This window comes from Palaemon carinicauda, chromosome 29 (assembly GCF_036898095.1).
Source record: "Palaemon carinicauda isolate YSFRI2023 chromosome 29, ASM3689809v2, whole genome shotgun sequence".
NCBI lineage: Eukaryota > Metazoa > Arthropoda > Malacostraca > Decapoda > Palaemonidae > Palaemon > Palaemon carinicauda.
Genome location: NC_090753.1, coordinates 75,996,674 through 76,023,180, shown reverse-complemented (window position 1 = coordinate 76,023,180; position 26,507 = coordinate 75,996,674). Strand labels below are relative to the sequence as shown.

At 44.0% G+C, this 26,507-nt stretch overlaps 1 protein-coding gene across 1 annotated transcript in view; it reads right to left on the bottom strand.

Annotated features, from left to right (window-relative positions):
* Window positions 1–26,507, bottom strand: part of LOC137622264 (ankyrin repeat domain-containing protein 30A-like) — a 112,256-nt gene that overhangs the window by 52,086 nt on the left and 33,663 nt on the right. Inside the window, exon 2 of the mRNA XM_068352791.1 lies at window positions 15,431–15,575. Within this exon, the coding sequence (XP_068208892.1) occupies window positions 15,431–15,564 (134 nt within the window). The 5' untranslated portion in view covers window positions 15,565–15,575. The remainder of the gene's footprint in view (window positions 1–15,430; window positions 15,576–26,507) is intronic.

The following is a 26,507-nucleotide window of genomic DNA, read 5'->3' as shown; positions in this document are numbered from 1 at the left end:
TATTTTAGAGATAGTTGAGGATTACGAGTTGGATAGGTGTATGAAAGAAAGTAAATCTGTGAGTGTAAGAACTGGAATGGAGGAATGTGTGCCAGAATTTGGTAGTTTTAGAGATGCTGTTATGAGAGGGCCAATGAGGGCAGCTGATAGTGTAATAGATAGAAGTGTTAGGGTGAGTAATGTAGGAATACCCATGCCGAGAAATGATGGGTTTAGACAGGGAAATCAAGTTTGGAGAGATAGAAGTGCTAGTACGCAGCAAGTTAGGTTAGGTAGTGGTATCCGTGAAGAGAGGTGTTATAGGTGTGGGAAGGTAGGACATAAAAAGAACGAGTGTAGATGGGCATTAGGAGCATGTTTCGGGTGTGGAGAGACAGGGCATCGTATTAGCGACTGTAAGAAAGAGAAAGTGGTTAAGTGTTATCGGTGTGGTATGACTGGACACATAGCGAGTGGATGCCGTAATAATCGTATGAATGTAATTTGTGGTAATTGTGGTAAGGATGGTCATTATGCTAGAATGTGCAAGGAGCCGCGGGGTAAGTGTACTGAATGTGGTGCAGATGGGCATGTAGCTAGGGTTTGTAGAAAGAAGGGATCAAGTCAGCCAGGATGTTCGGGAAACTAATTAATCAGAGGGTTCAGCTGGGTGAGTCCTCGTGTGTGTGGGGAGTGAATGTGATGCATGTTCGTGAGGGTTTATTGCATGAAGATGTGATGGGAGAAAGAGCACATGATTGCATGAGTGTGAAAATGATTTTTAATGGTGTAGAGTTGGTTGGTTTGATTGATACTGGTTGTGGTGTCAATTTAATGTTTAGGAATGCATATGATAAGGTAAAAGAGGTTTGTGAATTTAAGGGATGTAAGGGGGAAGTAAAAGGTATTGGTAATTTGCGTATGCCTGTGCAAGGAAAGTTACGGGAAAATGTTATGATTGGGGGGCTGATGATGGAGGATAATGATTTTTACGTGGTCGAGGGAGCGAATGAGAAATATGACGTACTGCTCGGGTATAAATTTCTGAAAAAATGTGGTATGATTGTACATCCAAGTGTGAATATGATAGAAATAAAGGTTAAAGGTAATATTTGTGGGGAATTTTATTTAAAGGAAGACGGCAGAGTGAGTACGAAGGTGTGGAAGGGAGTGCCGTTGGTAGCAAAGGAAAGTGTAAAGTTATCGGGTAAGAATGGTGAGGTTATTAGTGTAAAAGTTGCATGGCCGAGCAGTCTGGGAATTTCAAATAGTGACAAGGATGAATATGTAGTGGAAGGTATGGAAGCAGGAAATTTGGTGAAAACGAGTGCGTATATATATGATGGTGTTATGAATATGCAGGAACCCCAGGTGTATGTAAGGTTGTTGCCGAGTGTTAGGAGGAAGAGAATACGTGGAATACGTGAGGGCGATTGCATGGGATGTATGTATACACTGATCAATGTAGAGGATGGAAGATATGTTAAGGCGAGACAGGTAATGGCTGGTAAGGTAAAGAACGATGACGATTGGGATTACGATACGTTGAAAGGAAGAATTAAGTTAGATGAGAGTATAAGTGAGGTCGAAAGGGAACGATTGCTTAAGATGTTATGGGATAAGCGGAGAGTTATGAGTCTCGGTGACGATGATTGTGGGGGGGTCAGACCTGCCAGAATTTAAAATAGTTCTCAGTGATGATACCCCCATATATCAGCGTCCCAGGCATTTTTCTCCGCCTATTGCCAAGGAGATAGAGGAGCAGTGTCAGGAATTAGAGCGTATGGGTGTAATAGAAAGGAGTGAGAGTGCCTGGAATAGCCCTATTGTCCCTGTACGAAAGCCTGATGGAAGTTTACGCATGTGTATTGATTATAGGAAGGTGAATGAGGTGACTGTTAAAGAACGTTTTCCAATGAATGTGGTGTCTGATTGTGTTTATAAGATGCATGGAATGAAAGTTTTTACTAAATTAGATTTGGTGCGGGGCTATTATCAGATGCCTCTAGCAGAGGGGAGCAGGCCCATTACCGCATTTTCAAGTACGAATTGTCACTTTCAATTTAAAAGGTTGAGTTTTGGTCTTGCTAATGCGCCTGCTGCCTTCCAAAGAGCGATGAATGTTGTATTGGCTGGTTTCGATCGACAGAAGGTGACTGTTTTTATAGATGATATTCTGATTGCGAGCGAGACTGTTGAGGAACATATGCGGTTGCTTGAGGCAGTGTTGAGGCGGTTAATTGAAGTTGGTGTGAAAATTAAGCTTGAGAAGTGTACGTGGTTGTCCAGGGAGGTGGAATTTCTTGGGCATGTAGTGGGTGAATCTGGTATAAGGAAGAGTGACAAGTTTGTGAATAAGGTGCGAGAATTTCCACGTCCCCGGACTGTGCGTGAGTTGCGAGGTTTTCTTGGTTTGGTTGAGTTTGGGCGCAAGTTTGTTAGAGATTGTTCAGGTATAGGGAAGCCTTTGAATGAATGGACGGGTAAAAGGAATAGTACAAAATTAAAATGGGATGATCGGATGATAGAAGCGTTTGAAAGGTTGAAGGAAGAGGCCGCAAAAGACGTCACTTTGGCATTTCCGGACTACAGTGAAAATGCGAATATGCTAGAGTTGTATACGGATGCGAGTGGGGTTAGTATGGGTGGTTGTTTGGTTCAAATGCAGAGAGTAAATGGAGAAGAGCAATTGAGAGTAATAGCGTATGTTAGTAAAGCATTTAATAAAGCTGAGCGGAAGTATTCGACGATTGACAGGGAATTGGCTGCAATACGATTTTGTGTGAAAGCATTGAAAGTATTTTTGTATGGTGTAAAATTCATTGTGCGTACTGACCATCAGCCCCTAGTGTATATGATAAGGAAAGAGTGTGTGAATGCAAGGGTTGCTAGGACCATAGAGGATTTGAATGAATTTGATTTTAGGTTAGAATATGTACCGGGAAATAAGAATGTGATAGCGGATGCGATGTCGAGGATGCATGGGAGGATGGAAGATAAAGAGAGTAATCAGAATTCTGAAAGTTTGCCTAAAGGTTTAGTTGTGGAGCAGATTTGTGAAGGGCAAGATATGATATATAAGTGTATCCTAATGGGTTTAAGTAAGTTGGTACAAGAGGGGTTAAATACGGAAATACCAGGTAGTGTAACTGAGCTTAAAAGAAGGGTGATGACTGAAGTGTCAAAAGAAATGGTATATGAGGAGGAGAGTAGTGTACTAGAAGGGGAAGTATTATCAAAGATATTAATGGTGGTAAGTGTGTTGTATGGTGTAACTGTGTATTTGTATTTTGGATGGAATCGACCGATGGAATATAGGGCATGTAAGGAGAATGATAGGGAATATATTTTGAGGATTCAATGTAATGAGGAATGTTGCAAATTGTTGAGTGAGAAGGATAATGGTGTAAGTGACCTTAATCTAAGATATGACGGGATAGAGGACAGTGAATATGATGATGAACATATTGGTGAAGTGAGCGACAGAATTGAAAGGAGAGTAAATGTATGTATGCATGGTGTAAAAGGAAGGATGATGACATATGTGAATATAAATGAGAATGAATATTGTAGTTTAATTGATACGGGTGCTCAAGTGTCATTAGTAAATGAGTCGGTTATCAGGGAAATTGAGAGGTACAATTGGGAAGTGAAAAGACAGTGTACGAGTGTGAGAATTCATGGAATAGGTCAGGGAAGTTTACTTGTTTGGGAAGAAGTGAGGTTGAAGGTGAAACTAGGGAGTATGGAAGTTGAACATAATTTTATTGTAATGGGAGAGAATGAAATGCCTAGTTGTTTTTTGATGGGAATAGATTTTTTGAGGTTGCACCATGTGTCAGTTGATGTTGGTAAGGGTTTGCTTTCAAAGAATGGCTGTAAGGTAATAGTAATTGAGGATAATAGTGTATTCATGGCGAATTTTGTTGGCATGATTGATATTGCAAAGAGTGAAGATGATTTGTTGAGCAAAGAAGAGGTGGAAGAAATGCAAGGTGAATGTTTCGAAATAAATAGGTTACGTGAATGTATTTTAAATGGTATTAGGGTGGAAGAATGGCCGTGTGATTTGGAAGCGTATAAGAAAGTTGTTAAAAGATTTATTGTTTGTAAGAATATTGTGTATTTTTTGCATAGGGGAATGGATGAAGATATATATGTTCCTGTATTTCCAATGCATGCAGCTGTAAGTATGTGTATGGTAGTGCATGACAGGTATGGGCATATGGGGAAGAATAAATTGTGGGAATGCATGCGAGAGAGGTTGTTTACGCCTGGGTTGAGTCAAATTTGTAGGGATGTAGCGACTACTTGTGAGGATTGTCAGAAGGGAAAATATCAGAGCATGCATGCAAGTCCGCCTGTTTTGAGGTTACGTATGAAAGAGCCATTTGAGATGTTTGTGATTGATTGTGTTTCGTTGCCTGTGACTGCAAGGAGACATGTGGGAATGATTATCATGGTCGATCATATGAGCAAGTTTGCGTATGCAGTACCCATCAAGAATAAAAGAAGTGAGACTGTAGCGAGAATGGTAAGTCAAGTGATGTTGCCGATGAGTATTCGACTCCGTATATGCCAAGTGCGAATGGGTTGGCTGAAAGGACTGTAAGAACCTTAACAGAAATTTTGCGGATGATGAGTACATGTGATAATGATTGGGATTTATGTGTTGGGCGTGCGTTGTGGGCGTATAATGCGACGGTGCACAAGAGTACTGGTATGTCTCCGTGTAAGTTTGTGTTGAATTTTGAAAAGATAGTAAGACCGAGATTGAGTGTGTCCGAGAATGATAGAGATGTTTGGAAGAAAGCAAATGAGAGGTTTGAAAGCTACAAAGTGGGAGAGAAAGTGTTAAAAGAAGTAATTGAAAAATGTTATTTTCATTAGTAAAATAAATTTTTGAATATACTTACCCGATAATCATGTAGCTGTCAACTCCGTTGCCCGACAGAATTCTACGGAAGGGATACGCCAGCGATCGCTATACAAGAGGGGGTGTACTCACAAGCGCCACCTGTGGCCAGGTACTGCAGTACTTCTTGTTGACACCACTTCAATTTTTCCTCGGTCCACTGGTTCTATGGGGAGGAAGGGTGGGTCAATTAAATCATGATTATCGGGTAAGTATATTCAAAAATTTATTTTACTAATGAAAATAACATTTTTCAATATTAAACTTACCCGATAATCATGTAGCTGATTCACACCCAGGGAGGTGGGTGAAAACCAGTGTACATGTATATCAAGAAGCTAAGTATCCCGTATTTCATATTATCAGTTATTCAAAATAACAATTAAATTACAAGTACCTGGTAAGGAAGTCGACTTGAGCCATTACTCTGCCTTAAATAAGTTCGTCTTCCTTACTGAGCGCAGCGTTCCTCTTAGGAGGCTGAACAACTCTAAGGTGCTGAAGTATCAAGGGCTGCAACCCATACTAAAGGACCTCATCACAACCTTTAACCTCGGCGCTTCTCAAGAAAGAATTGACCACCCGCCAAATCAACAAGGATGTGGAAGGCTTCTTAGCCGACCGTACAACCCATAAAAAGTATTCAAGAGAAAGGTTAAAAGGTTATGGGATTATGGGAATGTAGTGGCTGAGCCCTCGCCTACTACTGCATTCGTTGCTACGAATGGTCCCAGGGTGTAGCAGTACTCGTAAAGAGACTGGACATCTTTGAGATAGAATGATGCGAACACTGACTTGCTTCTCCAATAGGTTGCATCCATAACACTCTGCAGAGAATGGCTCTGTTTGAAGGCCACAGAAGTAGCCACAGCTCTCACTTCATGTGTCCTTACCTTCAGCAAAGCAAGGTCTTCTTCCTTCAGATGAGAATGTGCTTCTCTAATCAGAAGCCTGAATAGTAAGAAACTGAGTTCTTAGAACTTGGAAAAGAAGGTTTCTTGATAGCACACCATAAGGCTTCTGATTGTCCTCGTAAAGGTTAAGACCTTTTTAGATAGTACCTAAGAGCTCTAACTGGGCAAAGTACTCTCTCCAGTTCATTCCCCACCAAGTTGGACAGGCTTGGGATCTCGAACGACTTAGGCCAAGGACGTGAAGGAAGCTCGTTTAGCAAAAACCGAGCTGCAAGGAACATGTAGCCGTTTCAGATGTGAAAACAATGATCCTGCTGAAGGTGTGGATCTCACTTACTCTTTTAGCTGTTGTCAAGCACACGAGGAAAAGAGTTTTTAATGTGAGGTCCTAAAAAGAGGCTGATTGGAGAGGTTCAAATCTTGATGACATAAGGAACCTTAGGACCACGTCTAGATTCCAGCCTGGAGTGGACAACCGACGTTCCTTTGAGGTCTCAAAAGACCTAGGGAGGTCCTGTAGATCTTTGTTGGTGGAAAGATCCAAGCCTCTGTGGCGGAAAACCGCTGCCAACATACTTCTGTAACCCTTGATCGTAGGAGCTGAAAGGGATCTTACTTTCCTTAGATATAACAGGAAGTCAGCAATCTGGGTTACAGTGGTACTGGTTGAGGAAACTGCATTGGTCTTGTACCAGCTACGGAAGACTTCCCCTTGAGACTGATAGATTCTGAGAGTGGATGTTCTCTTTGCTTTGGCAATCGCTCTGGCTGCCTCCTTCGAAAAGCCCCTAGCTCTTGAGAGTCTTTCGAAAGTCTGAAGGCAGTCAGACGAAGAGCGTGGAGGTTTGGGTGTACCTTCTTTACGTGAGGTAGACGTAGAAGGTTCACTCCTAGAGGAAGAGTCCTGGGAATGTCGACCAGCCATTGCAGTACCTCTAAGAACCATTCTCTCGCGGGCCAGAGCGGAGCCAACCAACGTCAGCCGTGTCCCTTTGCGAGAGGAGAACTTCTGAAGTACCCTGTTGACAATCTTGAACGGCGGGAATGCATACAGGTCGAGATGGAACCAATCCAGCAGAAAAGCATCCACGTGAACTGCTGCTGGGTCTGGAATCGGAGAACAATACAACAGGAGTCTCTAGGTTATCGAGGTAGCGAACAGATCTATGGTTGGCTGACCCCACAGGGCCCAAAGTCTGCTGCAAACATTCTTGTGAAGGGTCCACTCTGTGGGGATGACCTGACCCTTCCGGCTGAGGTGATCTGCCATGACATTCATACCGCCCTGAATGAACCTCGTTACCAGCGTGAGCTTTCGATCTTTAGACCAGATGAGGAGGTCCATTGCGATCTAGAACAACTTCACGAAAGAGTCCCTCCCTGCTTGAAGATGTAAGCCAGGGCTGTGGTGTTGTCAGAGTCCACCTCCACCACTTTGTTAAGCTGGAGGGACTTGAAGTTTATCAAGGCCAGAAGAACCGCCAACAACTCCTTGCAATTGATGTGAAGTGTCCTTTGTTCCTGATTCCATGTTCCCGAGCATTCCTGTCCGTCCAAAGTCGCACCCCAGCCCGTGTCTGATGCGTCCGAGAGGAGAAGGCGGTCGGGTTTCTGAACAGCCAAAGATAGACTTCCTTGAGAAGAAAGCTGTTCTTACACCACGCGAGAGAAGATCTCCTCTCTTCGGAAACAGGAACAGAGACCGTCTCTAGCGTCATGTCCTTTATCCAGTGAGCAGCTAGATGATACTGAAGGGGGGGAGGTGGAGTCTCCCTAACACGATGAACAGGGCCAGCGATGAAAGTGTCCCTGTTAGACTCATCCACTACCTGACTGAGCATCGGTTCCTTCTCAGCATGCTCTGGATGCATTCTAGGGCTTGGAAGATCCTTGGGGCCGACGGAAAAGCCCGAAAAGCTCGACTCTGAAGATCCATACCCAGGGAGACAATGGTCTGGGATGGGACGAGCTGAGACTCTTCAAAATTGACCAGGAGGCCCAGTTCCTTGGTCAGATCCATAGTCCATCTGAGAATCTCCAGACAGCGACGACTTGTGGGAGCTCTTAAAAGCCAGTCGTCTGACGGAGCCGGACACAAGATCATGGTACTGCTGCACAGTCTGTGAACTGTCAACCATGGGGAAGCGAGGAAGTACAGTGACAACCCGAAGCTGTCTAGACTGTCTGGGTCGTACAGACAACTCCTTATCGGGTTGCTGAGGTTGCCGCACTGCGTCACAACAAGTCACTTCTGCTGGTTGTTGAACGTCTTCCCAGTGACACACTGACTCCGTAAACAAAAAAATCCTCTAACAAGGACTAAGCTTGGACTGCATGTCTTGCAACACAGCTCAAGGTCTATGGGAGCAGGTGTGGTAACAGACGGGGTTAGCGACTGAAGTGGAACCATTACCTTCCCTGGGAGCATGTTATGCTTAAATAAAAGTCCATAGGAGGCTACGCAGCTAAAGGCTCCTCTCCAAATGACAGAGTCCTCAAGGGAATATCAGAAGGAGGGAGAAAAGCACTTTCTCATCTACAGGGACCATATCCGAGAAAAGCTAAGTTCTCTCAGTGAGGGTTTCACTGGTGCAACAGCAGCAGACTAGAAGGCAACGTTATGAAACTGCTTGACAGTCTAGTGAGTTGGCAACAACCAAAGATATGACTGAGAAGCATGCGGTAAGGTATGCAGAGCATGTTGTATGCAGAGCATGCTGTATGCAGAGCATGCTGTATGCAGAGCATGCTGTATGTAGAGCATGCTGTAAGGTAAGCAGAGCGTGTTGCATGGCGTGTAACATTTCTCAGAAATTCCATGACCAGTGCTAGAGTGAGTAATATCGCATTACCGTCCATTGAAAGTGCACGTGCCGAGGGAATTGATTTAGACTGTTTTGTAGATGAATTTGATAGCCGGCATGATAATCGTAGAATTAAGCTACACTAAATGTACTATAATCTACTTCACCTCAGGAAAGGGAAACTCGCCCTGTTGGCAACACTGCATTACTTCATGCATGCTTGCATGGGGTTTAATATCAACATAATATTACCTTACATTCATAACTCATGATTCATTTTTGTTTAGAAGATATTTTTGCCATATTTTGCGATTTGTTAAAAATATATTGCAAGGAATACAAATATATTTTTATATAAGTAATACAAATAACCTCCATTATCATAATGTTTGTGTAGGCATACATGTATATGATTACAAATGCAAGTTATGAAAGTAATGAGGTGTTATTATTGTCATTTGTTATTCCCAAGTTGAATGGGAAGAAGCTCAAGTTGAGGAAAAAGTGGCAGATGCATGCGTTGAGGTGGCTGACTCATAGCATGAGGTTGCTGCCTCAAGAGTTGCGCTTGCTGTAAGGGTTGCGGATGCGCAGTAGCAGGTTCCTGAGGAACGAGTTAAGGTTCCTGAGGTGTGAGCTGCGAGAGTTGTTCCATGTTCCCGTTGAGGTCGCTGCAGCGAGTGCTGAGGTGGCTGCCTCATTGATGGAAGAGGTTGTCGTACCTCAAGAGATTGTTGCCTCGCTGGTGGAACCGCAAGCGGAAGCGGAGGAAGTAAGGCATAAGACTCCTGCTCCCATTGCTGAGGTTGCCTTAAGGAAGGTTAAGGTTGCAGCACAACGCTGGTAACTGGCAACTCAGAACGCGGTAAGGTAGCCTGAGGGACCTCAACTTCGTACGCCTGGCAGACTGGACTGCGGTGAGGCGGAGCTCTCGCAGGAGGAGGCGGAGGTTGCTGCACACCGCTGGTAACTGGCAACTCAGAACGCGGTAAGGTAGCCTGAGGAACCTCAACTTCGTACGCCTGGCAGACTGGACTGCGGAGAGGCGGAGCGTTCGCAGGAGGAGGTGTAACCTTCTCAGCCTGAAACTCACGCATTAAGACCGCAAGCTGCGACTGCATGGACTGTAGCAAAGTCGTCTTGGGATCAACAGACGATAAGGTCTGTTGAGGCAAAGCCTTACCTCTCTTAGGAGGTGTGCAGTCACCTGATGACTGAGGAGAGTCAGAGCTAACCCAATGATTGCATCCGGGTTGTTGAACTCTAACTTCGTACGTCTGGCATAGGTCTGGACTTTACGTTTAAGAGGTCTTGAGACCTGAGACCAGCGTTTTCTCCCCGAAATTTCTTCTGCAGACGAGCAAAATAAGGGCTCAATCGTCTGCGGGTGGGAGTGACGGTCTCTGTAAGACACGCCCGCAACCACCGAGGATACTTCTGTGCGCCGATCAAGGCCTGCCGAACCCTTTTGCCCTTCGACATTGCTTCTCCCCTGGGCTTGGGAGCTTGCAAGAGGTCCCGGACTGGGAGGACGACTGGCACGCACAGAAGTACCCTCACGCACAACACTGACACACTTTGCGCTAATCACTTATCACTTTTGATTTTCTGTTTGCACTTATTTCACTGACCTCGAAACTTTAAGTGGTTTGTACCTGAAACACGCAATTCTATCCTTTCTCAAAAGTTAGTAATTGCGAAAACAGAATTACAATGTAACAGAAAAATCTAATGAAAGATAAATAATTCAGTGGCTGGAAAGAGACTAAACACTAGATCAAATAAACTACGTTTAAAATCTCTCACCGCATAAAGCTTGAGAACAAGAAAAAACTCTAGAAACGTTTACCTTCTTCCCCTAAAGAGACTAGGGAGAAGAGCAAAAACGATAACAACATTACTCGCTTGAACGAAACGTTTATCCTCCTCTTTCTCCCTCCGTCTCTATCTCTCTCTCTCTCTCTCTCTCTTGACTTAGAACCTGAGAGAAGAGCCCAATCATATATATCGTTAAAACATATTATTGTTAAAGGAAAAAACTGAAATATTTCCCAAAATGAAAAGTTCCTTTATTAGAATTAAAACCATTAAGTTAAGAAAGAATGAACAAAACGCTAGACACGGTTACTCTTACTGCAACGTGACACCGTGAAAATTCTCTCTCTATCGTAACGATAGAGCGCAAGTTGAACGTTCTGAACGTCAACAACTGCAGAGACAAAACAAAACGTTAGTTCAACTTTGAAAACAGTACGAGACTATCAAAGAAATTCTTTCAAAAACATTAAAATAGCATAATATGTTAACAGGTAAAACCGAAATGACGGGCTCAATGTTAATTAACTTCGGTACCAAGAAAAGACCGCCTACTATTAGGAAAGGTCGAATATAAACAAATATAAAAATTAATTTTAATAAGTTTATAATAAAAGGAAGTTAATCGAAGAGGCCTATAAAAGGCGGAGAGATATAAAATAAATCTATAACTTTTGTTAAGCAAAATTAAGAAAGAGAGTCTATACTCTCTTAGACACCAACACTTCCGTCTAAGGGAAGGGTCGGCCATTTAAAGGTGAAAGAGAGTTCATACTCTCTTCGTCACCATAATTAATCAAATTAATTCCAAAAGTTAGCTAAGCTAATAATAAAACTTCCTGAATAGCGAAAGCTGAAATCTTAGAGCAATACTTCACCAAAAACCGTGAACAAGACTCCAAAATTATAAGCGTATCCATGAACGTCTTGCCGGAAGCACGACAGAGGAAAAATTGAAGTGGTGTCAACAAGAAGTACTGCAGTACCTGGCCACAGGTGGCGCTTGTGAGTACACCCCCTCTTGTATAGCGATCGCTGGCGTATCCCTTCCGTAGAATTCTGTCGGGCAACGGAGTTGACAGCTACATGATTATCGGGTAAGTTTAATATTGAAAAAGGAAGAATGAATGTCAATAAGGTACGTGATAAGTTTGAAGGTCCATATGAGGTGTTAGATGTTGGTTCTAGTGGGTTGAGTTATGTTTTAGGTAAAGTAAGTGTGGATGGTAGTGTGGAAAAGGTTAGGGCACACCACAATCAGTTGCAGAAATGGAAGGAGGTACCAAGATATATTCAGGAGAATGGTATGAATAAATGGCTGAAAACGAACAAGTATGAACCGAGTATGTGTGAGGCATTAGGTTTAGAAGATAAGCAATTGGTGTTAGTAGAGTATGGAAAGAAAAAGAAGTCTGAGAATTTTACTGGGGGTAAAAGACGGGAAAATTTTGTAGTTGTAGGCGGGAATCAGAATAAGCAGGACAAGGGTGTAAATGTACAGGTGAGTATGGAAGATAAATGTATTAATACAGATGAAACTTGGATGAGTATGAATGATACTTATAGTGTGTGTGGTTTTTCGTTAGATGAGGCAAGAGAACGTATGACGGACACGAGAATGAAAGATAGGAGAATGATAAGCAGTATGAATGATTCTTTTGTTAAAGTAGAAAATGGTTTAGATGTAATGGATGAATTGTTGACAGAAATTAGTGGAATTTTCGGGCCAGATGAAACTGAGGTAGATGAAATAGTGAATATCTTAGACGAGCAGAGCATAGACGGGAATCGTAATAGTACGTTGAATGAAAACGACATGGAAGAAGTGAATGAGAGAGTGCAGGTATATGAAGGCCCAGTTACCCGAAGCCGAGGCCCTGTTCCTGATTGCGACTGGGTAATGAGAAAATAGGTAAGTGTTGTGTGAGGATTTGGCAAAGTAAGGGGGGAGGAATGTGGAGGATTAATTTTATTTTAATTTATTTTTTGTTTGCCAAATCAAGAGGTGAGAGAGAGAGAGAGAGAGAGAGAGAGAGTGTTTATTTAAGTTTTATCAGAGAGAGAGAGAGAGAGAGAGAGAGAGAGAGAAAGTGTTTACAGTATTGGCTTTAGTTTTGTCACAGAGAGAGAGAGAGAGAGAGAGAGAGAGAGAGAGAAAGTGTTTACAGTATTGGCTTTAGTTTTGTCACAGAGAGAGAGAGAGAGAGAGAGAGAGAGAGAGAGAGTTGTTTTAGTATTGTTAAATAGAGACATTTTATTTGCTTTAGCTTTGTTAATGAGAGAGAGAGAGAGAGAGAGAGAGAGAGTGAGAGTGAGAGTGAGTGAGTGTGGGTGTTTATTTACTTAAGTTTTGTCAAACCGCAAGAGAAAGTGTTTATTTGCTTAGTTTTGTGTGAGAGAGAGAGAGAGAGAGAGAGAGAGAGAGAGAGTGTTTATTTGCTTCAGTTTTGTCAGAGAGAGAGAGAGAGAGAGAGAGAGAGAATTTCATGTGCTTTAGTTTTGTTAGATCGCGCGTGCGCGAGAGAGTATGTGTGTATGTGCGTTTGTGTGTGCGTGTTTTGTGTGTCCGCGGTGCGCGCCTAAGAAAAGGGGTAATTAGCGAATGATTGTTTGAAGTTGGAAAGATTGTTGGTATATTTGAGGTTGTTTGTTTACATTTTTTTTAGCTAGGATAGGGTGGTGATGAATGTCTTGGGCGAAAGCATTAGATCTTGGACGATAGAAGGAGTCGGTTCTGCATTTTTTTGTTCTTCGGAAGCCGGCTGTTTAGTGTTTTTATGTTCTGAGTAAGTACTGTTTTTATTCATTTTTGTTAGGCGCGTTCGTGAATGATAGAAAGTTTATTGTTTATCTTTGATTATAGTACGATAGTTTAGTTTAGTTAGGAGTTTTCGTAAGCGTTTTTTTCTTTTTTATTGCAGGCCGTAGTTCCTCCTTTGGATTCCTTTAGACTCCTTGGAGTTTTAGTTTGGCCTGGAAGGTGGTTTGCCAGCCGTGTGCTTGTATGAATAACTTGAGGATGATGACCTGGACCGTACAATGAACATAGTTAGACTGCAGATATTTATATAAATAGAGAATTTGAGCGTTGACGACCCGGCTGGAAATAAATGTTTACGATGATGATAACCCCTTTAATGTGATTGGACAGTCGAATTGACTGCAGGGATTTGTGGCAATTGGATACGAGGATTGTTGCCAGTGTGTGGAGTCTGTGTACTACGGTTACCACACAACTTATATATTTAATATTTTGGCGTTCTCGCTTATGTTGATGTTAAATGTGATTTATTTCTGGGTTATGGTATACGATTGGGTTTAATATTAAGTGATTTATTTTAGTGTGTGGGTAAGTGTTTTTCGGTACTGTGTGTGGGTAAGTGTTTTTCGGTACTGTGTGTGGGTTAGTGTTTTTTCGGTACTGTATGTGGACTGACGGTGTTGGGTTTATGTAAAGGATATTTTTTTTTCGATTATTGGTGAGTCCTGTGTACCCACACACACAGCTATAATATATAAATATAAAAGTGCTATTTCTGTCTGTTTTTGTGTTAAGTTTGTTTAATGATGTGTGATTTTTGTTTTTTTTTTGTTGCAGTAAATATAGTTTTAAGGTTATGTTTTGTTTGTTTTTCCCTTCGAGCAACAGTCCAGTTTGAAGTAAAGTAAGGGGAAAGTTTGTATTGTGGGATATTTTGGAAGAAGAGTGATCAAAGGTGTGGGGTTTGTTTTTGTTGACATCCCGCTACATTGGAAGGCAATACTTCAGTCTTACTAAGAGCACTCCCCGAGAGCAAGGCGAGGTCTCTCTTCACCATTACGAATTCCTCCAGAGGACACAGCCCAGGAAGAAGTTAAAGGAGACAAAGAGGAAAAAGGAGCTAATGAGTTTCTTCAGCATCAGCTTGAGCATTCTCAAGCCAGATGCGAAAGAATCTTTCTTGGACTTCTTCCTCTTTGTGTATTATACCCACTGCAAAGGAGGCCTCTCTCTAAAATATTTATAGGGGGGAAAAGTGTGAGCAAGCATGCCCCCTGCAGAAACTCCAAAGTTGATGAGGATTGAATTTGACCTTACTCATGTATTGAGCGCAACCACAGTTGGGCTTGCCATGCCAAAGCCACATGTCTGCCCAAGAAGCTGACATCATCAAGAAAGGGCAAAATAGCAACAAACACTGAAAAGAGAAAGCAAGAAAGCATTAATTAGCCAAAGCAGGATACGGAAGATATGTCTGTACACCCCCACGGCCAAAGTTAAAGTGAGGGTTGCTCAGTCTCCACCAGACAGGCAACACTTTACCTTGTTAAAAAGCTCAATGATTGTTCCAGCTTCGCCAAAGTCATACTTCTATTAAAGGCAAGGCTTGTATTTAACAGAAGGTCCTCAACTTAAAAACTTAATAGGTTCCAAGAGGCTGTTTGTAAGTCACATTGTTTGTAAATCAATTTTTTTTTAATTTTGGCCTAGGGTAGGCCTAACCTGAATTCCATTCCTATGATTTCCAACTATAAAAGTCAACAAATAGTTAGGTTTCATATGAAAGAGATATCAGTTATTACAAATGTTATTTTGCTTACTATATTAAATGATAAAATATTGTTTCACATCTCTTTATCTTATCTTGGTTATTTCCAGTTATTATTATTATTATTACTATCCAAGCTACAACCTTAATTGGAAAAGCAAGATGCTATAAGCCCAGGGGCTCCAATAGGGAAAAATAGCCCAGTGAGGAAGGGAAATAAGGAAATAAATAACTGAAGAGAACAAATTAACAATAAATCATTCTAAAACAGTAACAACGTCAAAACAGATATGTCCTATATAAACTATTAACAACGTCAAAAACAAATATGTCATATATAAACTATAAAAAGACTCATGTCGACTGTGTGTTTGTATCTCTAAATGTTTGTAAATTGAGGACCTTACATACTGCATGTAGGAACGAATCTAAGCATAATACAATACAGTATTCATGAACAATCTATAACCTTACCCCAGGCCATGGACAGATCCTGATATGCTTTTGCGTGAAGTGCTCAATGGTAGTGGAGGGTCTGCGGAGGACTGATCATCTCGGCCACTACTCAAATTTGCAACAGATCCAAAGACTCGCTTTAGTTTCTTCATTGTTTTTGGAGCTGGAAGAAAAGTACATTATACAATTAGTTTATAATGGTCTCATGGTTATATCACAAATTTTTAAGTAATTTGTATTTTTCCTAACATACTTACCTAGAACTACCTTCTTAGACCTGAGCTAGCACGCTGCCCGACCCCGGGTCGCCTCAGGGCACGTACCACACTGCCTGAGGTTGACCCCGTAGAAAACGGGAAGAGGGTAAACTATACAAAAAGCTGGTCGGTTAGGTAGAGTTAACCATTAACTAATAAGAAGGTAGTTCTAGGTAAGTAACCGTGTTGGAACAAATAGTCTTTATAAAATTGCTTAAAGGAAAAAGTTATATAAACCAAGCAAGAAACAAAGAAAAACCACCAAAACCTTCTGAAATGGTTTTCACAAAGTTGTTAATTCCTTTTTCACCATAAAATTTCTATATCATCTTTTGAAATTTATTTTTCCTACATAAATAGAATCCAGAAAAAATCCTCCTTTACATAAATAGAATCCAGAAAAAAACCTCCTTTACATAAATAGAATCCAGAAAAAATCCTCCTTTACATAAATAGAATCCAGAAAAAATCCTCCTTTACATAAATAGAATCCAGAAAAAATGTTATTTTCATTAGTAAAATAAATTTTTGAATATACTTACCCGATAATCATGTAGCTGTCAACTCCGTTGCCCGACAGAATTCTACGGGAGGGATACGCCAGCTATCACTATACTAGAAGGGGGTGTACTCACCAGCGCCACCTGTGGCCAGGTACTGCAGTACTTCTTGTTGACACCACCTCACTTTTTCCTCGGTCCACTGGTTCTCTATGGGGAGGAAGGGCGGGTCAATTAAATCATGATTATCGGGTAAGTATATTCAAAAATTTATTTTACTAATGAAAATAACATTTTTCAATATTAAACTTACCCGATAATCATGTAGCTGATTCACACCCAGGGGGGTGGGTGAAAACCAGTGTACATGACTAAAGGATAGCTAAGTATCCCGTATTTCATATAATCAGTTATTTCAGAATAACAATGAAATAATAAGTACCTGGTAAGGAAGTCGACTTGAACCGTTACTCTGCCTTTATTAAGTTCGTCTTCCTTACTGAGCGCAGCGTTCCTCTTAGGAGGCTGAATCAACTCTAAGGAGCTAAAGTATATAGGGCTGCAACCCCTACTAAAGGACCTCTACACAACCTCTAACCCAGGCGCTTCTCAAGAATGAATTGACCACCCGCCAAATCAAAAGGATGCGGAAGGCTTCTTAGCCTACCGTAACAACCATAAAAACAACAATAAAAGCATTCAAGAGAAAGGTTAAAAAGGTTATGGGATTAAGGGAATGTAGTGGCTGAGCCCTCACCTACTACTGCACTCGCTGCTACGAATGGTCCCAGGGTGTAGCAGTTCTCGTAAAGAGACTGAACATCTTTAAGATAAAATGATGCAAACACTGACTTGCTCCTCCAATAAGTTGCATCCATTATGCTCTGCAGAGAACGGTTCTTATTAAAGGCCATCGAAGTGGCTACGGCTCTCACTTCGTGGGTCCTTACCTTCAGCAAAGCAAGGTCTTCCTCCTTCATGTGAGAATGGGCTTCTCTAATCAGAAGCCTTATATAATACGAAACCCCGTTTTTGGACATGGGCATCGAAGGTTTCTTGATTGCACACCATAAGGCTTCTGACTGTCCTCGTATAGGTTTTGACCTATTAAGATAATATTTCAGAGCTCTGACAGGGCAAAGAACTCTTTCTAGCTCGTTACCTACCATGTTGGAAAGGCTAGGAATTTCAAACGATCTAGGCCAAGGACGTGAAGGAAGTTCATTCTTAGCTAAAAATCCGAGCTGTAAAGAACATGTTGCAGATTCGGATGTGAACCCAATGTTCTTGCTGAAGGCATGAACCTCACTGACTCTTTTAGCTGTTGCAAGGCAGACGAGGAAAAGAGTCTTGAGGGTAAGGTCCTTGAAGGAAGCTGACTGGAGAGGTTCGAACCTAGGCGACATAAGGAACCTTAAGACTACGTCTAGATTCCAGCCTGGAGTGGGTAAACGACGTTCTTTAGAAGTCTCAAAAGACTTAAGGATGTCTTGAAGGTCCTTGTTGGAAGAAAGGTCCAAACCTCTGTGGCGGAGAACTGAAGCCAACATACTCCTGTACCCTTTAATCGTAGGAGCCGAAAGGGATCTCTCATTCCTTAGATGTAATAGGAAGTCAGCTATTTGGGTTACAGAGGTATTGGTAGATGAAACTGCATTGGCTCTACACCAGTTCCGGAAGACTTCCCACTTGGATTGGTAGACTCTACGAGTGGATACCCTCCTTGCTCTGGCAATCGCACTGGCTGCCTCCTTCGAAAAGCCTCTAGCTCTAGCGAATCTTTCGACAGTCTGAAGGCAGTCAGACGAAGAGCGTGGAGGTTTGGGTGCAACTTGTCTACGTGAGGTTGACGTAGAAGGTCCACTCTTAGAGGAAGAGTCCTGGGGACGTCGACCAGCCATTGTAGTACCTCTGTGAACCATTCTCTTGCAGGCCAAAGGGGAGCAACCAGCGTCAGCCGTGTCCCTTCGTGCGAGATGAACTTTTGAATGACTCTGTTGATGATCTTGAACGGTGGGAATGCGTAAAGGTCGAGATGGGACCAATTCAGCAGAAAAGCATCCACATGAACTGCTGCTGGGTCTGGAACTGGGGAACAGTACAAAGGAAGTCTCTTGGTCATGGAGGTGGCAAACAGATCTATTGTAGGCTGACCCCACAAGGTCCAAATTCTGTTGCACACGCTCTTGTGAAGGGTCCATTCCGTGGGGATGACCTGATCTTTTCTGCTTAGGCGATCTGCTGAGACGTTCATGTTGCCCTGAATGAACCTCGTTACTAGGGTGAGGTTTAGACTTCTTGACCAAATGAGGAGGTCCCTTGCGATCTCGTACAGGTTCCTCGAATGGGTCCCTCCCTGCTTGGAGATGTAAGCCAAGGCTGTGGTGTTGTCGGAGTTCACCTCCACCACCTTGCCTAGCAGGAGGGACTTGAAGTTCAATAGGGCCAAATGAACTGCCAGGAACTCCTTGCAGTTGATGTGGAGCGTTACCTGTTCCTTGTTCCACGTTCCCGAGCATTCCTGTCCGTTCAAGGTCGCGCCCCAGCCCGAGTCTGATGCATCCGAGAAGAGATGAAGATTGGGGGTCTGAATCTCTAACGATAGGCCCTCCTTGAGAAGGAGGTTGGTCTTCCACCACAAGAGAGTGGTCTTCATCTCTTTGGTGACCGGGATAGAGACTGCTTCGAGCGTCAAATCCTTGTCCCAATGAGCTGCTAGATGGAATTGAAGAGGGCGGAGGTGGAGTCTCCCTAACTCGATGAACAGGGCTAACGATGACAGGGTCCCTGTGAGACTCATCCACTGTCTCACCGAGCAACTGCTCCTCTTCAGCATGCTCAGGATGCAATCTAGGGCTTGGCTTATCCTTGGGGCCGATGGAAAAGCCCAAAAATCCTGACTCCGAATCTCCATTCCCAGGTAAACAATGGATTGGGAGGGAATGAGCTGGGACTTTTCGAAGTTGACTAACAGACCCAGTTCCTTGATCAAGTCCAATTCCTCGGGAAACAAGAACTTAGAAAGCGGAGCGAAAAGGAGTTGAGACCTTTGACAAGGTGTGATGCTGGAAGAAAGGAAGGTACAAAGTTGCTCCCTTTTCTTAAGAACTCCTGACACAAACATTGAAGCAAGCTCGCCAGATCCATCCCTAATAGCTTTATCCATGCAGGACATTAAAAGCATGGCCGAGTCTTTGTCCGCAGGGGAGGTCTTCTTGCTAAGGGCCCCCAGGCACCAGTCTAGAAAATTGAACATCTCAAAGGCACGAAATACACCCTTTAGTAAGTGGTCTAGATCGGAGAAGGTCCAGCAAACCTTAGAGCGCCTCATTGCTGTTCTACGAGGAGAGTCGACCAAACTTGAGAAGTCAGCCTGGGCAGAGGCAGGTACTCCCAAGCCTGGTTCCTCTCCTGTGGCATACCATACGCCCGCTTTAGAAGTGAGCTTAGTCGGTGGGAACATAAAGGAAGTCTTCCCTAGTTGCTGCTTAGACGGCAACCACTCCCCTAAAATTCTTAAAGCTCTCTTAGAGGACCTTGCAAAGACGAGCTTAGTATATGTTGACTTGACAGGCTGCATGCCCAGCGAAAACTCAGATGGCGGAGAGCGGGGGGTAGCAGAGACAAAATGGTCCGGGTATACCTCTCTGAAAAGAGCCAGGACCTTACGAAAGTCAATAGGTGGAGGAGAAGACTTGGATTCTTCCACGTCTGATGAGGGATCCAGGTGCGCAGCTTCCTCATCAGAAACCTCATCACCAGAGTGTAGCGAAGTGAGAGGTAATGGAACAGTGGTATGCTGAACAGCAGAATCTGAACAAGCGGGTGCAAAAACGCTTGTGGTTTCATCCTCAAGTCTCTGTTGATGAGTTAAAACCTGAGGTTCAGGCTGCAAAGGCTGGTCAAAAAGAGTAGCGGAAGGTAGGCGCATGGGTTGAGGAGGCTGACTCCTGGCATGAGTGTCTTGACTCAAGAGTTGCGCTTGCTGTAAGGGTTGCGGATGCGCAGTAGCAGGTTCCTGAGGAACGAGTTGAGGTTCCTGAGGTGTGAGCTGCGAGAGTTGAGGTAGCGGCTGCGCAGAACGCAGTTCTTGTCTCGCGAGTTGAGGTTCCTGAGGCGCAAGGCTAAAGTGTTGAGGCTCTCGCCTTGAGGAGGGTTGAGGTCGCTGCAGCGAGAGCTGAGGTGTCTGCCTCATGGATGGAAGAGGTTGTTGTACCTCAAGAGAGGGTTGCCTCACTGGTGGAACCGCAAGCGGAAGCGGAGGAAGTAAGGCATAAGCTTCCTGTTCCCATTGCTGAGGTTGCCTTAAGGAAGGCGGAGGTTGCTGCACACCGCTGGAAACTGGCAACTCAGTACGCGGTAAGGTATCCTGAGGAGCCTCAACATCGTACGCCTGGCAGACTGGACTGCGGTTAGGCGGAGCGATCGCAGGAGGAGGTGTAACCTTCTCAGCCTGACACTCACGCATTAACACCGCAAGCTGTGACTGCATGGACTGCAGTAAAGTCAACTTGGGGTCGGCAGACACTAAGGTCTGCTGAGGCAAAGCCTTAACAGAAGATGAGGTCTGTTGCGGCAGCACCTTACCCCTCTTAGGAGGTGTGCAGTCACCTGATGACTGCGGAGAGTCAGAGCTAATCCAATGACTGCAGCCAGGTTGTAGAGCTCTTGAGGTCTGGACTTTGCGTTTGAGAGGTCTTGAGACCTGAGTCCAGCGTTTTCTCCCTGACAATTCTTCAGCAGACGAGTAAAAGACGGGCTCAATCGTCTGCGGGTGGGAGTGACGGTCTCTGTAAGACACGCCCGCAACCACCGAGGATACTTCTGTGCGCCGATCAAGGCCTGCCGAACCCTTTTGCCCTTCGACATTGCTTCTCCCCTGGGCTTGGGAGCTTGCAAGAGGTCCCGGACTGGGAGGACGACTGGCACGCACAGAAGTACCCTCACGCACCACACTGAAACTGACACTAGCACTTGGCACTGCACTGACACTAGCACTTGTCACAGCACTGGCACTATTACCTCCCACTGCACTTTTGACCTTAAGTTCCTTGACTTCGGCCATAAGAGACTTATGATCACTAACCACCGATTCCACTTTGTCACCTAAAGCCTGAATGGCACGCAAAACAACAGACATATCAGGTTGAGGGCAAATAGTAGGTTCGGGGGTAGCCACTACAGGGGGAGGAAAAGGTAGGGGATCATGAGGTGAGGAAAAAAGTGAAGAGCGAGAAGAACTCCTCCTAACTCTCTCTCTCTCTAACTTGGTTGAATATTTCAAGAATCAGACAAATTCAAGTTCCGAAAGTCCGGCGCATTCCTCACATCGATCTTCCAACTGACAGGGTCTTTCCCTACAGTCAGAACAAGCGGTGTGAGGATCTACCGAGGCCTTCGGAATACGCCTATTACAAGACCTACATCGTCTATGGGGTGGGGCTTGTGAAATGTCAGACATCTTGAATCAAAGAGTTAGCCAAGGGGGATTCCAAATCAAGCAAAAAGATCGTTAACCATTAATCAGAACTAAATAAAAGCTATCTAAGCTAATATAGAAGTTTTCCAGTATAGCGACAGCCGAAATCTGAGAGAAATACTTCACCAAAAGCCGTGAATAATACTCCAAGATCATAAGCGTATCCCAGAATGTCTTGCCGGAAGCACGACAGAGGAAAAAGTGAGGTGGTGTCAACAAGAAGTACTGCAGTACCTGGCCACAGGTGGCGCTGGTGAGTACACCCCCTTCTAGTATAGTGATAGCTGGCGTATCCCTCCCGTAGAATTCTGTCGGGCAACGGAGTTGACAGCTACATGATTATCGGGTAAGTTTAATATTGAAAAATCCTCCTTTACATAAATAGAATTCAGAAAAAATCCTCCTTTACATAAATAGAATCCAAAAAAATCCTCCTTTACATAAATAGAATCCAGAAAAAATCCTCCTTTACATAAATAGAATCCAGAAAAAATCCTCCTTTACATAAATAGAATCCAGAATAAAATCCTCCTTTACATAAACAGAATCCAGAAAAAATCCTCCTTTACATAAATAAAATCCAGAAAAAATCCTCCTTGCATTCCCTCCATAAATGGAGGAAGATGTTCTCTCTTCAGAATCTGTCGTATCTTGAGAAAATATAACGAGCAAATGGGGTAGATATAACAAATTATTTAATAAATATGATATTTTGATTATAAAATAAATTTTTGAATATACTTACCCGGTGAATATATAATAGCTGCAACTCTGCGGTTCGACAGACAACATACTTAAAAAAACTCGCGAGCGATCGCTATGCAGGTTGCGGGTGTGCCCACCAGCGCCAACTGTCGGCCAGATACCACTCTCGGATGTAAACAAAACCTTCAATTCTTCTCGTCCCACTGCGTCTCTATTGGGGAGGAAGGGAGGGTCGTTTAATTTATATATTCACCGGGTAAGTATATTCAAAAATTTATTTTATAATTAAAATATCATTTTTAAATATTTAATTTAGCCGGTGAATATATAATAGCTGATTCACACCCAAGGAGGTGGGTAGAGACCAGAGTTAAATATGTTTACATCGTATAAGCTAAGAGTTTTTTCATTTTGACAGTTATCAATATAACAAAACCAAAATAAATAGGTACCTGGTAAGGAAGTCGACTTAGACGATTACTCTGCCTTGTAAGTACGTCTTCCTTACGGAGCCCAGCGATCCTCTTAGGATGCTGACAGACTCCCAGGAGCTGAAGTATCAAGGGCTGCAACCCATACAACAGGACCTCATCAAACCCCTAATCTGGGCACTCTCAAGAAATGACTTTGACCACCCGCCAAATCAACCAGGATGCGAAAGGCTTCTTAGCCTTCCGGACAACCCATAAAAACAACATTAAAAAACATTTCAAGAGACAGATTAAAAGGATATGGAATTAGGGAATTGTAGTGGTTGAGCCCTCACCCACTACTGCACTCGCTGCTACGAATGGTCCCAGTGTGTAGCAGTCCTCGTAAAGAGTCTGGACATCCTTCAAGTAAAATGACGTGAACACTGACTTGCTTCTCCAATAGGTTGCGTCCATGATACTTTGCAGAGATCTATTTTGCTTAAAGGCCACGGAAGTTGCTACAGCTCTAACCTCGTGCGTCTTAACCTTAAGCAAAGATCGGTCTTCCTCACTCAAGTGTGAATGAGCTTCTCGTATTAACAATCTGATAAGATATGACAAAGCATTCTTTGACATAGGTAAGGATGGTTTCTTAACCGAACACCATAACGCTTCAGATTTGCCTCGTAAAGGTTTAGTACGAGCTAAGTAGAACTTAAGAGCTCTAACAGGGCAAAATACTCTTTCTAGTTCATTGCCTACGATCTCCGATAAGCTAGGAATATCGAAAGATTTAGGCCAAGGACGAGAAGGCAGCTCATTCTTGGCTAGGAAACCAAGCTGCAGAGAACAAGTAGCTTTTTCTGACGAAAACCCGATGTTCTTGCTGAAGGCATGAAGCTCACTGACTCTTTTAGCCGAGGCCAAGCATACCAGGAAAAGTGTCTTAAGAGTGAGATCTTTCAGGGAGGCTGAATGTAAAGGCTCAAACCTGTCTGACATGAGGAATCTTAGGACCACATCTAAATTCCACCCAGGTGTAGCCAAACGACGTTCCTTAGAGGTCTCAAAAGACTTAAGGAGGTCTTGCAGATCTTTATTGTTGGAAAGATCTAAGCCTCTATGCCGGAAGACCGAGGCCAACATGCTTCTGTAGCCCTTGATCGTAGGAGCTGAAAGGGAGCGAACTTTTCTCAGGTATAAGAGAAAATCAGCTATTTGGGCTACAGAGGTACTGGACGAGGATACGGAAACTGACTTGCACCAGTCTCGGAAGACTTCCCACTTCGATTGGTAAACTCTAATGGTAGAAGCTCTCCTCGCTCTAGCAATCGCACTGGCTGCCTCCTTCGAAAAGCCTCTAGCTCTAGAGAGTCTTTCGATAGTCTGAAGGCAGTCAGACGAAGAGCGTGGAGGCTTTGGTGTACCTTCTTTACGTGAGGCTGACGTAAAAGGTCTACTCTTAGAGGAAGACTTCTGGGAAAGTCTACCAGCCATCGAAGTACCTCGGTGAACCATTCTCTCGCGGGCCAGAGGGGAGCAACTAACGTCAACCTTGTCCCTTCGTGAGAGGCGAATTTCTGCAGTACCTTGTTGACAATCTTGAATGGTGGGAATGCGTAAAGATCTAGGTGTGACCAATCTAGGAGAAAGGCATCTATATGTATTGCTGCTGGGTCTGGGACTGGAGAGCAATAGATTGGAAGCCTCTTGGTCAGCGAGGTTGCAAAGAGATCTATGGTGGGTTGGCCCCAAGTCGCCCAAAGTCTCTTGCACACATCCTTGTGGAGGGTCCATTCGGTTGGAATTACTTGACCTTTCCGACTGAGACAATCTGCTAGGACGTTCAAGTCGCCCTGGATGAACCTCGTAACTAGGGAGATGCCTCGATCTTTTGACCAGATGAGCAGGTCCCTTGCGATCTCGTACAGAGTCAGTGAGTGGGTACCTCCCTGTTTGGAAATGTACGCTAAGGCCGTGGTGTTGTCCGAGTTGACCTCCACCACCTTGCCTCGAAGGAGATTCTCGAAGCTTATCAAGGCCAGGTGAACCGCCAAAAGCTCCTTGCTGTTGATATGCATGCTCCTCTGACTCGAGTTCCACAGACCTGAGCATTCCCGACCGTCCAGCGTCGCGCACCAGCCCAAGTCCGATCCGTCTGAGAAGAGAACGTGGTTGGGTTTCAGAACTGCTAGGGGAAGACCCTCTCGTAGACTGATATTGTCTTTCCACCAAGTCAGACAAGTCTTTATCTTTTCGGAAATCGGGATCGAGACCGCCTCTAGCGTCTTGTCCTTTTTCCAGTGAAAAGCTAGATGGAATTGTAGAGGTCGGAGGTGTAGCCTTCCTAGCGAGACAAATTGCTCCAGGGATGATAGCGTTCCTACCAGACTCCTCCAATTCCTGACTGAGCAACGTTCTTTCTTCAACATCTTCTGGATGACGAGCAGGGCTTGATCTATTCTGGGGGCCGACGGAAAAGCCCGAAAAACTGGACTGTGAATCTCCATCCCTAAATACAGAATAGTTTGGGATGGGATCAGTTGGGACTTTTCCAAGTTGACTAGGAGTCCCAATTCCTTGGTCGGATCTAGAGTCCAATTGAGATCCTTCAGACAGCGATGACTGGACGAGGCTCTGAGAAGCCAGTCATCCAAATAAAGGGAGGCTCGGATGTCCGATAAGTGGAGGAATTTTGCCACATTCCTCATAAGCCTCGTAAACACGAGAGGAGCCGTGCTTAGGCCAAAGCACAGGGCCCGAAACTGGTACACCACATCGTCGAAGACGAATCTCAGAAAAGGTTGGGAATCTGAGTGAATGGGGATGTGGAAGTAAGCATCCCTTAGGTCGAGAGAGACCATCCAGTCTCCCTTTCTGACCGCTGCTAAGACTGACTTTGTGGTCTCCATGGTGAACTTCGTCTTTGTGACAAAGACATTCAGAGCACTAACGTCTAGCACCGGTCTCCAACCTCCTGTCTTCTTTGATACTAGGAAGAGACGGTTGTAAAACCCCGGTGATTGAAGGTCCGAGACTTTGACCACCGCTCCCTTCTCTAGTAAAAGAGACACTTCCAGTTTCAGGGCTTGTCTCTTTGCTTCCTCTCGGTACCTGGGAGAGAGATCGATGGGGGACGTCGCTAGAGGAGGTCTGCGTACAAAAGGGATTTTGTACCCCTCTCTGAGCAACCTCACAGATTGTTGATCTGCGCCTCTCTTCTCCCAGGCTTGCCAGAAGTTCTTGAGTCTGGCACCTACTGCTGTCTGAAGTTGCGGGCAGTCAGACTCTGCCCCGCGAGGACTTGGATCCTTTCCTCTTTCCTCTCTTCCCTTCGGCACGAGCACCTCCCCTGCTGGGGGCTCTGCCACGAAAGGGCGGAATAAACTTGGACGCTGGAGTGTCTATCCTAGGTCTAGCAGACAAGGCAGGCAAAGGGGGAGCTTTGCGAGCCGAGGACGCAACTAAATCGTGGGTGTCCTTCTGCACTAAAGACAAGGCAATTTCCTTAACTAAGACTTCAGGAAACAAGCACTTAGACAAGGGCGCAAAGAGTAGCTCAGATCTTTGGCATGGCGTCACTCCTGCTGAAAGAAAAGAGCACAGAGACTCTCGTTTCTTTAGGACTCCGGACGTGAATGAAGCGGCAAGCTCGTTGGATCCATCGCGGACGGCCTTGTCCATGCAGGACATAATGAGTAAGGAAACATCCCTATCGGCAGATGAGATTTTCCTACTCAG